Source organism: Lynx canadensis, chromosome X (assembly GCF_007474595.2).
Source record: "Lynx canadensis isolate LIC74 chromosome X, mLynCan4.pri.v2, whole genome shotgun sequence".
Taxonomy (NCBI): domain Eukaryota; kingdom Metazoa; phylum Chordata; class Mammalia; order Carnivora; family Felidae; genus Lynx; species Lynx canadensis.
In genome coordinates, this window is record NC_044321.2 from 20,328,427 (window position 1) to 20,342,006 (window position 13,580).

The window sequence follows — 13,580 nt, forward strand, 5'->3', positions numbered from 1 at the left end:
TTATGTATCACAACATATAGAGCATATCTTAACATGATATTAAATGATATTATAAAGCTGAAAGAAAAATTTCTAAACAATCAGAAATTAAGAAACAAACATTGATCAACCATGCTGGAGGACAGACTGAATGATCTTTATATCCTCTTCAGAAAAAATGATATTATAAAATTGTCACATGAGGAAGAGATCAACAAGTATGTGGGCAAAAATGTAGGAAAAAACATTACAAATGTGTGGGAGGCATTATTTAATAAAAATGTTGTATCTACTTGGAAAAAGACAGAATGAGATAAATACATTACATATGTTGTACCATACCCAAGGATCTAATGCCATTTTGTCTTTCATAGCATTGATATTTTGTAAGAGTCTGGGCCAGATGTTTTATAGACTGTCCTACACTTTGAATACATCTGATCGTCTCTTCGTGATTAGATTCAGGTTAAACATCTTTTGCCAGAAGATTATATAGGTGATGTCCCCTTTTCCAAGGGCATCACATCAAGAGGCATATGATTGCCCCTTATTGACAATGCTTCTTTTGGTCATTTGGGTAAGAGAGTGCTTTGTATATATATATATATATACATATATATATATACATATACATATACATATATACGCACATATATATGTATATATATGTATATATATGTATGCATGTATATACGTATCTATAAATCACACAGCGACTTATTCTCACGCTAAGAAGGCAAGTTATCAGGCAAGACTTCTAGTGCGCAGCAGGAGGCAGTCGTTTTCTCAAGGCTCTGCGGAACCGGTCCAACCACGCCCATCCCACTGCCCTCCCGCGTCTTTTTTCCCCGGAAAATCAATTCTCAGAACCAGAAAGCTCCTACTGCATCGCGCCCAAATCTTTTCCCATCAGCACGGGTGCGCCTGCGCAGCGCGTCTCCAGGCGGCTCCTTTCCAGCGCCCGGCCGCCTCTTTTTCCTGTTCCCCTCGGCCTCCCCTTCACTCGCGCTTTTCCCGGAGGGGTCATAACAGGGCGCCAAATTCGCGTCCGCGGGAAGGCCGGGGGCGGGGCGCGGCGCGGCGCGGCACGTCAGTGGCCTTCCGGGCGGAAGTCCGCAGCCTCCGGAGCCTCTGATTGGCTTTCAGCCTGGCGCCTGTCTCGGCCCCCGCGCCAGTTTCGGGCTGGTTGGCGCGGAATCGGGAGACTTCGGAACCATGGCGCTCGTGCACGGTGAAGACTGCGAGCTGGGGTCAAGCGGTGAGGCATGACCCCGCGCGCGGGGTCCTGAGTTGGGAGTGTAGGGACCGTGGCATGACTGTAGGTGGTGGGGATTCTGGAGTGGTCTCTTATTTTGTCTTAGGCGCGCATCCGGGTCGCCGTACTGGTCTTTTAGGGCGCGGACCTCGGCCATCCCGGGTAGGACCCCTTTGGTTGGTATCGGGTGGTGCTTCCTTTTAGGACCGTTTGCACCTGGCAAACCAGAGCACACCCCCTGCAGGGCCTGTGTCACTCCTGGTGTCCACACTAGTCTGCATTTTCTTTTTATTTCTTTTGGTGAGCGCGTTCCACGTGCTGGGCACACCTTCATCCAGACTGGCCCCGGTGGGGCACGGGTTTGCTTCAAAGTATCTCCGGACTCTGGCCCCCCCCCAAGTATCTGCTTGAGGGCTGGGGCAGAACGGATGTGGGCCCTTTCTATAGAAGCTCCCAGGAAAATTGCTTATATCTTGTAACTCAGCAGGAGAGAAAGGTCTAAGGGCTGTCACCGCAAGATACAAATGGGTTTTGTCTTTTTAGGTAATGGATTTCTACTTTGTGCGTTAACAATTTTTTCTTTAAATTCTGTCGAAAGTTCTTCAAGTGCTGCATAGAAATAATATTCACAATCTAGTCGTCTCTGGTGAAGTTCCCCCCCCTCCAAAAGCATCAGCTCAGCAGCATTTGGGATGTCATATATATGACTCCGTTTTCAGTAGTAATCTTTTACTTCCAAAAATAGAATACAAAAATGTAAATTGGCTTTGTCTGATTTCTGATTTTTGAACTGTGTTCATCTAGTGTGACTTAACTTCAGTGAACTTCTAACTTAAAATCAGATGCTTCACTTTCTTAGCTCAAGCTCCATCACCTGTCACTCAAATACATCACCATTAATGAGAACTTGCTTTCTAATCAGCTTCCTTTGCATTCACCTAGTTGTGAATCACAGATTTCAATTTCTTCTAGCCTTTCGTTTTTAAGACAATTTATTTTGGAGAGTCGTCTAGCCTGGATTACAAATGGGGTGTGGGATGTGAGTATGCGAACAGTCTTTGCAGCCGTCCATCAGTGATTTGCCACTAGGGTGTCTTTCTTCACCCTAAAAACTACGTCATCTACGAACATCAAGAAATCACTCTTCGGAGGATACTGTGTAATCTTGAGACTCTCTTAAGTCATGGTGTTGATTAAGTAGTTGCTGGAGCTTGTGACTAGAATTTTTTCCTTAGAGCAGAAAGATTGTTACCTGAAAGACTGTTGCAGGCTAGTGTCTGTCTGCTTTTGGGGAGAACGGGGGTACTTCAGATGGTAATCTTGAAGCAAATATTTAAACTTTTGTAATGGGTTATTTTCATGCTTTTTGGGGTTAACTTACCTACATGAAGCATTGGACACATTCCAAGAAGAAAATTCTAGGCCTTTTTTCCCTTAGGTATTAGAAGGTGGGGCACCTTGACAATGGCAGTGAAAAGTTGAAAGGTCTGTAACTAGCTGTTATTATATATGAAAAGGGATCAGGGAGAGTTTAATGATTTAAAAAAGCAGGTACGGTGGTTTATTCATTTGTTCATTCAGCAAATATTTATAATGTACCTACGAGGTATAGGCAGTCTGCCAGACTCTGGTGCAACAGTATTACAGTGGTAGGTAAGCTGGACATGTATTTTATCTTCCTGGAGTTGAGATGGTAAAGATCTAATTATGTGTGGTGCTATATTGAGGCTTCTCTGAGCAAACTGCTTTGCTTTATTTTTGCTTTCTAGAAGCTAGAACATGGTGCTGCTAGGTGTGGTGTGTGTGGGCGGTGTGTGTTTGTATGTGTGTGTCTACCCTGTATCTGTACACACATAACACAAACATTAAATGAGATTCTGTACTGCTGAGTACAAAGTAAGCCGGGGATCTTCATTTAATGCTTAACAACCTTATGGAGCAGAGATGATTATCCCCATTTCCCAGATGAGAACTCTGAGGCTCTGCATTAGTCAGAGTCCTTAGGTGTAAGCTGCAGGAGCCAACTCTAGCTGATGTAAATAGAAAAAAGGAATTTATTGGAAGGATTTTAGGGATTAGAAGGATATGTTGTTCACAAAAACTCCAGGAGGATTGGAGAGTCAGTCAAGGGGCTGCTTAGCCAGGAATGTGATTAAAGTCATGTCCCAAAACTGGTCTACTGAGGAGGTCATTGCCAGCCATGGCCAAGTACTTGATGTTATAATTTGTACCTTGGGACATTGCTGGCTCCGTGAGCCCAGGTAATCCTCTTGCAGCTGATACTACTTCTAGAATCTTCCTTTAGCCCACCCCCCCCTTTCCTTCTGTCACAAGCGTCTGATTGAAAGTCTGAACTGGTGTTCTTAATTGATAGAGCCTCTTTTATATGTTCATGCTCTAGTTGCAAGGGTGTCTGGGAAAGAGCATCTGGTTTTGCAACTTATGCAGTGACATTTGGGCTCTGTGTGTCCGAGCAAGATTTATAAGCGGGGAGTTTCACAAATAGGTTCAGGTGCTGGGCAGCTTAAAAACCAACAAGACATCTGATCACTGCAGCTCAGAGACACTAACTGGTGGTCTCATGTCACCCAGTAAGTGGTGGAGTTGGATTGTACTGCTTTTCCCTAATCTGTTCTCCCACTCTACACTTTGATGTCAGATTTATCTTCCATACTGACTTTCTCACGGTTTCTGAATGCACTTGGCAGTTTCATCCCTTTGTAATTTGGCTCATGCTTTTTTTCAGTGCTTCTGCCCCTTTTCCCCCTATACAATGAATGGTGAAATTCTATTTCTCTTCCTGGGTCAGTGTTGGCAACCTCCCCTGTGAAGGCTTCCCTGATTCCTCAGGCAAAATTAACAGTGCTCATTTCTGTGTTTCCTGAGTACTTTGTTCTTCCTTCTTATTGGGCACCGTGTCTGTATGATCGTGGGAACCTCAGGTCCTTTTGCTTTATTTGACTGTGAGCCCCCTTGACAACAGGCAGCTGTCTCTTGCTTGTAATTGTATCCCAAATCCTTTAGAGTGGCACAGTATTGCCTGTGAAGTAAGTTCATTTGAAGAACTGTAGATTTCGTCAGGATAGTCTACTAAAGGGGTCCACGGAGTCTTTAAAAATATACTGAGACCAACTTTTCACTCTCACTGGTCATGCCCAATAATCTCTGAAACGTTTTCACGTAGGCCTGCTCATGATTTTTTGAAATCATTTGAGTGACACCCAAGATTTGTGGCTGTCATCATCAACTACCTGCTTTCCTTAATTTTTACTTAACGCTTTTTTGAAAATGGACTTAAAAGATGCAAAAGTCAAACAATAGACTGAGATGGTAGAAAGAGATTCCATTTCCAGAAAGCTAGAAAAAATAAGATCTCTAATTATGCTTCACCTTTAAGATCTAGTTTTCAACAGTTTATTGTCAGCATTTAAATTTAACTTTAAATTGCATCTTCTATTTCAGTCAAACACTTTGTCAGTCAGTTTAATGTTGTTATGAATGTTCCAGAGGGATTGGAGCTTTTAGGATTCATCTCATCAATACTTCTTTTCTGTGCCTACTCCTTTTTATAAAATAATTAGCATCAAATACAATAAAATACTCAATTTCACAGACCTAGATGGCAATCGTGCTAAGCTGAAACGCACGGCTGGCAGGCAGCACTGCCTCGCTTGCCTTGGTTATTCTTCAGCTGGTAAATGAAAGTCTTAATTTTGTGGATGAACTCTTTTCAGTGTATGTGTGTGGTGGTCAGTTGATAATGACCAAAAACATGAATAATTCAAAAGTTGAATGAACGAACACTGAGGCCTTCTGATATTCCAGTAATTTTTGACAAAATACATTTTAATCTTTGTAATTTTGCACTATCATACCATGTTGTAACCGACTGAGTGAGGCCTGGAAGTTAGTGAAGGATTCAATCTCTTCAGAGCCCTACTTGTTAAATTCTCCCAACCACCCACTTGATCCCTGCTTTGAAATTCCAAGTACTTTATCTGCCCCTCTGTTAGGGCAGGTATCCTAAAGACTGGTTTTGAACTAGTTGTTAACTTATCTCCCATTTTAGATTATGAATTCTGTGAGTACACAAACCATGTCTTTCTGATCTTTGTGTCTTTCAGAGCGCCTAGTACAATGCAAAAAGCAGATGCTCCTTCAAAGCCTTTCAAGTGTTAATAGAATACAAAATGACTTGTCCTTCTCCTATAACTCTGCTTATGGGCTGTCATTTTTAATGGAAAGGTTATGGACTAATGGCTGATCTCCATTCTGCAGTGTCCCCATAAGATATCAGTTGAATTTGGAATTTTCCTCTTTGGGGAGAAAAAAATAACAGTTGCTTCAGTTATTTTCACTGGGTCTTAGAGAAAATTTCTGGAGTCACAGGAGCTGCATGAATATGACCTTTGAACTTACTGTCTACAATATGAAAAGTATGTGTGTATAATATTAAAATTGTTACTATTGGCTAGAAACATCCCTGTTACTGAGGAAAGATGGCTGGCAATTTTCTAACATTTCCTATAAATTTGGCTTTTTTTCAGCTCTGTCAGATTCAGGGAGTTTTGTAGCTTCTCGATCCAGGCGAGAAAAGAAATCAAAGAGAGGGCGCCAGGAAGCTCTAGAAAGACTGAAAAGGGCTAAAGCTGGTGAGAAGTATAAATATGAAGTAAGTAACCATTTTTCTTTTTTTTTTCCCCCTCCTGTGCTTTATCTGATTCATAGCCTGTCGGTATTTTATGTCCCCTTTGTCATTGATGAGAAATAAGCATATAATTCGCTCTTGTTGTGATAGTCATTTCTTACTATTAAACAAGCATGGGCATGAAGTAGATTTGCACATTGTGTACACTGCTTGACCCTTTGAGTTCCTGTAAGGCACTTTACGCATGCTATTCAAATTCTGATGAAAGCAGATCTACATTTTTGTCCTTATTAAGCACACTGTAGCTTTGGTAAGTCCCATAGCTTTGTTGAGGGAAACTTAGAAATGCTTTTACCTTGCTCTTAAGGTATTGAGCAGTCTAGCTAAGCACTACTTCGTGGAGAGAATTTTTCTAATTTCATCTGCAAGGGGTGAATCTGCAAGGACTTGGGCCTTACTCCTGTTGTGTCCTATGTGTAAGATTGAATGTGATGCCCTTTTGGCCTGCAGGTAAAAAAGGAAAAAAAAGGAGCGGCTGCCATCTAGACAGCATTGTCTGGGTTCCCTTTCAGTGTGCTTCCTATATCTTAGAGTATCTTAGCTGCCTTAGGGCTAGAAAGTGATTAATTAATACTGGAAAATAATGATAACTCCAACTGCTCATATACTTTTTTAGCAAACACTGTTTTAAGTTCTTTTACTAATAGGTTCATTTATTTAATCTTTCCAATAATCATGAAAAAGTTAGATACTATGATTAACAGCATTTCACAGGTGAGAATCCTGAGGTCACAGTGGCGGATCCTGGAGCCTGGATTTGAGCACAGGCAGTCTGGCTTCAGAATCTGCATATTTAACCATGGTATATACTGTGCTATGCAATTAAGAAAGTAGAAGAGTGTTTTTTTTTTTTCACTTGCCATCATTCAGTCAAGTTAAGTGAGTCAACCAGATCACAAAGGGTTGCTAAAAGGATTACAGTAAAGCAGGAGTAAAGCATTTTTAATGTAGGAACTTCTGTAAAGGAGTTCTGTGGGGGCATTTCAGATGTTGACACGATGTGACTGATTTTTCTTTAATCACTCATGTTAATTGCATGGCTCTAAGGGTTCATGGCAAGCAGTAGCTCTGTTTTGTGACATAGAGTCAAAATGACATTTTACTCAAAATAATTTGTTAAAATAGTTTTCTGGTATCTTTTTGCTAGTATATTAAAGTGAGTTACTTAAATAAGAGACAAAGTATGCCTGATAGACTTCAACCAACAAAAATCACCCTGCCAGTTCCCTTCCCCTGCCAAAAGAAACTTGGTCAGTATAGTAATATTGTTGGATGGGTTTGTGTTTGGGTTGTCAAAAACTGAATTCGGTAGGGCAGGTAGTTTCTGTTATCAAATGGTGAAAGGCCAAATCAACATTTTCCAGTGATCCCTATGGAGCAGATTAAATAGCTGGTGAAAACCAAGCCTGGTCCTGTCATTGTTAGTCTCATTGCTATGGCGGGAGTCTAGTCAGCTCTGCACATCGGGCTCTCAAAGCTCCACGTCCAAGCGATTTTTCCTGGAGTCTTAGCTTTTCAGCTGGAGTTAGTCATTTCTTCTAGCCCCTTTCCCACTTGAACTCTGGAGAGAAGGGGGGGATTTTTAATGAGGTGTCTTTGAATTCTTCTAAGCAGACCACCAAATTTGCACCTGGGATGCCGATGGCCTGTTACTGTAGCCGCTGAGGTGGCTGCCTCTGTTCTGCTTGTTGCTTACGTTGTGAAATGCTCTGCTCTGTTCATGTCAATAAATCCTGGTGTTCTGGCCCTCCTGCAGTTGGGCAGCTCATGTTGCTGGAGGACTTGCCCTTCACCTAGCTCGGCATTCCAGTCTCTGCAGTCTCAGGGCCTGAGAACGGTAGGGCATCAGTGGTAATGCCGACAGGGATCACTGAAACATTGTTTCTAGTGTGTCTGTAGAATACCGAGCGAGTATGCTTGTTGTGCTGAGTGGGAGAGGGAGATAGATGGGGGAGGGTTTCCTTTTGAACTATATTTGGTTGGTTGAATAGTTCATAAAATTGTCAGTTTGCAGGACATCATCAGCTAGTGTAGAGGGGGTTAGCATGCCTTATGGGTTTGCTAAGTACAGGAGAAACCAGTCTAGAAGTTACAAGTGAATAATCCCCAAAGCAGCTACCAAAGAATTGGCTATAATTCAGTTTGTTTTTTATGAAGCCGATGAGTAATTGATGGTGTGACAAGTGTATTATGCTAATGGAATCATTTAATATCTTGTGTTAACACCCACGTAAAAGGAATACTAAGTTAATTGATGTCTATTTAAGGAAAACCTGGTAGTGGTGTTGAATGTCAGAACTCATGATTTGGTTGCAGCTACTCCTTCAGGCTGCCATTCCAGTTTCAATTGGACGATTTTCCATCAGAAATGTTTAACGCTTTCACTCCGTTTGAAGCTTTCTCAAACTTGTATGATGGCAGGTTGAGGACTTCACAAGTGTTTATGAAGAAGTTGATGAAGAACAGTATTCGAAGCTGGTTCAGGCCCGTCAAGATGATGACTGGATCGTGGATGATGGTATGTGGGAGGAAATGGCCTCCTAGACGCCGTACTAGTTGTGTTGTGTAGAGTCTTGTGCAGTGGAGTTGCTGCTTTGCACGAGCAGACGTAAGACACTGTGAAGATCATACCATTGGTTCAGATTTTTCTCAAGTACAATATTTGAGAGTGCAGAGGCAGTACAATATGAAGTTTGTTTTGGGATATTTGGAGAGTCCGGCCACATATCTCAGGAGCTAGTATAAAACCTCCAAGAAGGGGCTAGGAATTGGGAGGAACCATGTACCTGTGGGGTATCCTCGGGTGATGTGGGGATAAGAAAACTACCTGTTGCACAGAATGTCTATGAGGATTACACAAAGCTCTTTGCGTGAACAGTAACCTGGACAGTGGAAAGCTCTGGGCAGAGGCTGGTCCCGATGTTCTTACAACCCATGTGGAAAGCCCACTGGTTACTGCTTGTCGGGTGTGACTTCTTGGCCATGTGATTGCTGACCACTGGTGGGGGGGGGGGTGTGTGTAGACTGCACCTGTGACCATATTTATGTTTCTTTTTCTGTAGTTGGACTCAGCTATATTGCCACTTTTCCCTGGAGACTGAGGTGCTTTTTCTGGGCCTCTGTGATCTCGATTCTTGTACTTTTTATTCTTTTGGTAGAGCAAAACTACTGCTAAACATCCTGTTGTGGCAGACTTTGATCCTGAGGGCCAAATTGTTTCCCTAGCTCACCTGGATGGGCATAGCATATTTCCTTTTGTTTTGACTCAGCAAACCTGCTGTGTATGTAAATGTTGTGTCTCATCTGGCACTCATCTGAACCAGGTTTCTGCTACACTTAAAGATGGCACAGGCCGGGAGAACATCTGAGTGGGTATAAAAGGTGTTTTGTTGTGGTGGTGGTGGCTAAAATACTACTAGCCACTTTTAGAAACTTGATTCCAATTTAAAATTTTGTCCTATAGATGGTATTGGCTATGTGGAGGATGGCCGAGAGATTTTTGATGATGACCTTGAAGACGATGCCCTTGATTCTTATGAGAAAGGTAACTATTTTGTTTCTAAGAGAGTGCCATTTTGAGATATAAAGCATTAACATTTGAGACGACTTGGTATTTTGACACGGGTTCCTTTAAGGGTAAAGGACCTACCACAACTGTTTTTAGGTGTGATATATGTTCTCATATTGAGAGAAGCGTAGTTCTGTAGAAAATTAAATGTAAAAAGAAAAACAATACCATGAAAGGAAGTTTCGTGTCTCTGTGATCCAAAGAGTTTGGTCTTTTACTTATTTTGGAATTTCATTTCTGTGGTCATTTTAGACTTGGTGATTTTGAGAGCTGCAGCAATAAATGATGTCTTTTAATTTCTACTGAATTGATGTGCTTACAATTTTAGCTCTTTGATAGTAGCATAGTACAATAATTAGATTTAGTAATCAACTTGCTTTGTCTAATCAAAATTTAAAATGATACAAATGAATGTGTCAGATTTTCTTAGCTACATAATCTTTGACAAAATGTTTTTTCTTAAGTAAACAAGCCTGATTTAGTTTCTGTAAAATGTGAAGGGGAAATTGTCTTTAGTGTTTGTTTTTTTGATTTGCTTCATTATTACCACCAAGTGTAGATCATGGGTCAGCAAATTATGGCCCACTCACAGCCAGTTTATTTTAAACCGCTTTATTGCACTGTAATTTACGTACCATACAATTCACCTATTTAAAGTGTACATTTCAGTGGTGTTTACTATAGTCACAGAGTTGCGCAGCTATCACCGTAGTTGGTCTCACTTTTTTTTTTTTTTTTTTTTTTTACCTCAGAAGGAAATCATGCCTGTTACTATGTAGGGCCCCAGCTCAGAATGTTTTTTTCTTTTCTTTTTTTTTTTTTAAATTTTAGGGAGGGAGAGTGCAAGCAGGGGACAGAGGGAGGGGGGAGAGAGAGAGAGAATCTTAAGCAGGTTCCACACTCAACACGGACCCTGATAGGGGGCTCAATCCCACGACCTGGGGATCATGACCTGAGCTGAAATCAGAAGTTGGATACTCAACTGACTGAGCTGCCCAGATGCCCTGCTTTTTTCATTTTTAAAAGGTGTTTTTAAAAAAGAAAAATGCAAGGAAGAATATGCAGCAGTGTGAGAGATGTGTGCAGCCACAAAGCCTAAAATCTGTTCTATCTTGTCCTTTTTTAGAAATACTGGGCCCTGATTTGTGGATTTTTAACATTTACTTTCTTCCTCTTCCCCCTTCTCAACCACATATACACAGACTTAAGTTTTCGTTAACTTGTTGAAAGTAAGTTTTAAAGCCATGATGCTTCACTTCTACAGGTTTCAATAGTGACCTCCTAAGAACAAGAACACTTGTGTACTTAGCCACAGTACTATTCTCATAATATTATCTAATGTATTGTTCATATTAAGATTTCCTCAGCCCAAAATGATACCTGTTTTTTCAAGTGCAGAGTCCATTTCAGTTTTTATGTCTCTTGAGTGTTATTTAGTATAGAACAGCACCATCCATCCTCTCCTCCCTCTCTGGCTTTTTTTTTGGGGGGGGGGTCTTTCATGACCTTGACATCTTTAAAGGGACCAGGCTGGTTTTGTTCACTGTTCCACAATCAGGGATTTGCCTGGTTGCTTCTTGGTGTATAGAGGTTAAATATTTAAAATTTTTTTAATGTTTTTCATTTTTGAGAGAGAGAGAGAAAGCACGAACAGGGGAGGGGCAGAGAAAGAGGGAGACACAGAATCCAAGCAGGCTCCAGGCTCCGAGCTGTCCGCACAGAGCCTGACGCGGAGCTCAAACCCACAAACTGTGAGATCATGACCTGAGCCGAAGTCGGACGCTCAACCGACTGAGCCACCCAAGTGCCCCTAGAGATTAAATATTTTGTCAAAAATGCAATATAGAAGAAATTGTGTCCTTTCCACTGATTATATCAGAGGCACATAATGTCATTTTGTCCTATTCTTGGTGATACTGAGTTTGCTCTCTTGGCCAAAGTGATGTTCATCAGATCTCTTCCTTATAAAGCTACTTTTCCACCTTTGTATTAATGTACATAAGGGATGATATGTGAGATCATGTGTATATCTTTCACTCACCAACTATCACCCAATGCTTTCAACATCTATTGATGACTTTCCTTTTTTTTCCTCTTTCCTTTTTAAAATGATCACTTTAAACTCAAAGATTGAAATAAAATTACTGTTTTAGTTCAGTATCCATTATCATTATTTTTCTTTTTGATGTTCAAATTATCCTAAATTTGGCAGCTCAAAGGAGCTGCCTCCTATGTCTTTTTGACATGACCACTTCGGTCTTTGAGCATTTCCTTGCTTCCTGGGCTAGGAAGATGTTCCAGGTTCTCATTGTATTATTCCTGTCGCTGATCTGGAATCAACCGTTCCCCCCCCCAAGAATCATGGCTCCTTGAGTGGAGAGTGGTATTCAGATCAGGAGGATGGATGGTACTCTTTGCTACTGGGTGTAATGGTTTTTAGGCCCTTTTAGTGACTAGAACTAAGAGATTCTATATGTGTGTCTGTCATGATTTTATAGTGATACATTCATTTCAAATATAGTACCACAGGGTTCTTACTTTGTCTTCTCCAATTCTGTATTTGTATCTGCCTTCAACGTCGTGAAAACCCTTGTCCTTTATTTTTCTTATTTATTTATTTAAAAATTTTTTAACGTTTATTTGTTTTTGAGACAGAAAGAGACAGAGCACGAGTTGGGGAATGGCAGAGAGAGAGGGAGACAGAATCTGAAGCAGGCTTCAGGTCTGAGCTGTCAGCACAGACCCAACGTGGGGCTCAAACTCACATACCGTGAGATCATGACCTGAGCCGAAGTCAGACGCTTAACCGACTGAGCCATCCAAGCAGCCCGAAAACCCTTGTCCTTTAAAATACACGCAAAATAATTTTAGAAGTTTTAGAGCTACTAAACCAGTATGTCTACTGACAGCCTTTCTAAGTGAAGTTTATTATTTCTTTGCAGTTTGGGGTGCCCAGGTGGCTCAGTTGGTTAACTGTCCAACTTCGGTTCAGGTCATGATCTTGCATCTCATGGGTTCGAGCCCCGTGTTGGGCTTTGCACTATCAGTATGGAGTCTTCCTTGGATTGTCTCTCTGCCCTCCCCCATTCACGTGTTCTCTCTCAAAATAAATAAATAAATAAATAAATAAATAAATAAATCATTTTATAAACAATTGAAAAAGTTCTGGAGATCAGTTGAACAATGCTGTGAATATATGTAACTTTACTGAATTGTACATAAAAATGGCTAAATAATTTCTTTGCAGTTTTATTTGTTCTCACTAAGGGTGTATAGTTAGAGGATTGTGTTTGGAAGGTGCGTGAAGTATTTTTTTCTTTGTGCTATTTTATCAGTTTACTACCAAGGTTCATTTGTGTTTGTATTCAAATTAGGATTTAAAAAAATCCTTTGTTTTAATTTCAATTTTTGAATATTGTGAAAGATTTTCATGATTTCAAAATCAAAACGATACTGAGATCAAGACTCAGATAAATCTTATCCTCATCACTGTGCTCTCTACTTGGTTTTTACCCAGTTTCCCTAGGTAATCATTTTTAATAGTTTCTGATTATCCTTCCTGTTTTCCTTCCACAAAAGAAATAAGGATAAATGTAATTTTTTAATGTTGGATGTTACTTAGTCATTCATTAGTTATGGTAAATATGTGGACTGTCTTTCTGGTTTCTGCCAACCTGTGTAATGTAGGGACTCTACACGGTGGTACCATTTGGTAGCAATGTGGCTAATTGTGTATTTGTAGTTTTTGTGTGTCCATGAAGAAGAGAATGAAAGGAACCTGTGTGCTTTTTATCTCCCTGAACGGAGGAAGACTTTGTTTGAGTTATGGCTTTGTTGTGAATTGTCTTTATCATCTTTAATGACTCCCATCAGTTACCTGGACCTGAGTTTTGTTATCTGTAAGTTAGGTTGCACTGGACCCAGAGGTTTTTGATGAAAGGACCCATGTCCTGGTCATCTCAGTGCCAGTCACAGTAGCACGTGCAGAGAAAGTATGCAGTATTTGTTGAATACACGAGTCATCTTTTTGTTTCCATTGTCATCTTGTTATCTCTTCCTAGTAATACATC

General features: G+C 40.8%; 1 protein-coding gene across 1 annotated transcript in view; it reads left to right on the forward strand.

Annotated features, from left to right (window-relative positions):
- The first annotated feature begins 1,158 nt into the window (after positions 1 to 1,158).
- POLA1 (DNA polymerase alpha 1, catalytic subunit) overlaps positions 1,159 to 13,580 on the forward strand; it is a 303,264-nt gene continuing 290,842 nt past the window's right edge. The window contains exons 1-4 of the mRNA XM_030305566.2: positions 1,159 to 1,237; positions 5,782 to 5,906; positions 8,364 to 8,460; positions 9,406 to 9,486. Of these exons, the coding sequence (XP_030161426.1) occupies positions 1,195 to 1,237; positions 5,782 to 5,906; positions 8,364 to 8,460; positions 9,406 to 9,486 (346 nt within the window). The 5' untranslated portion in view covers positions 1,159 to 1,194. The remainder of the gene's footprint in view (positions 1,238 to 5,781; positions 5,907 to 8,363; positions 8,461 to 9,405; positions 9,487 to 13,580) is intronic.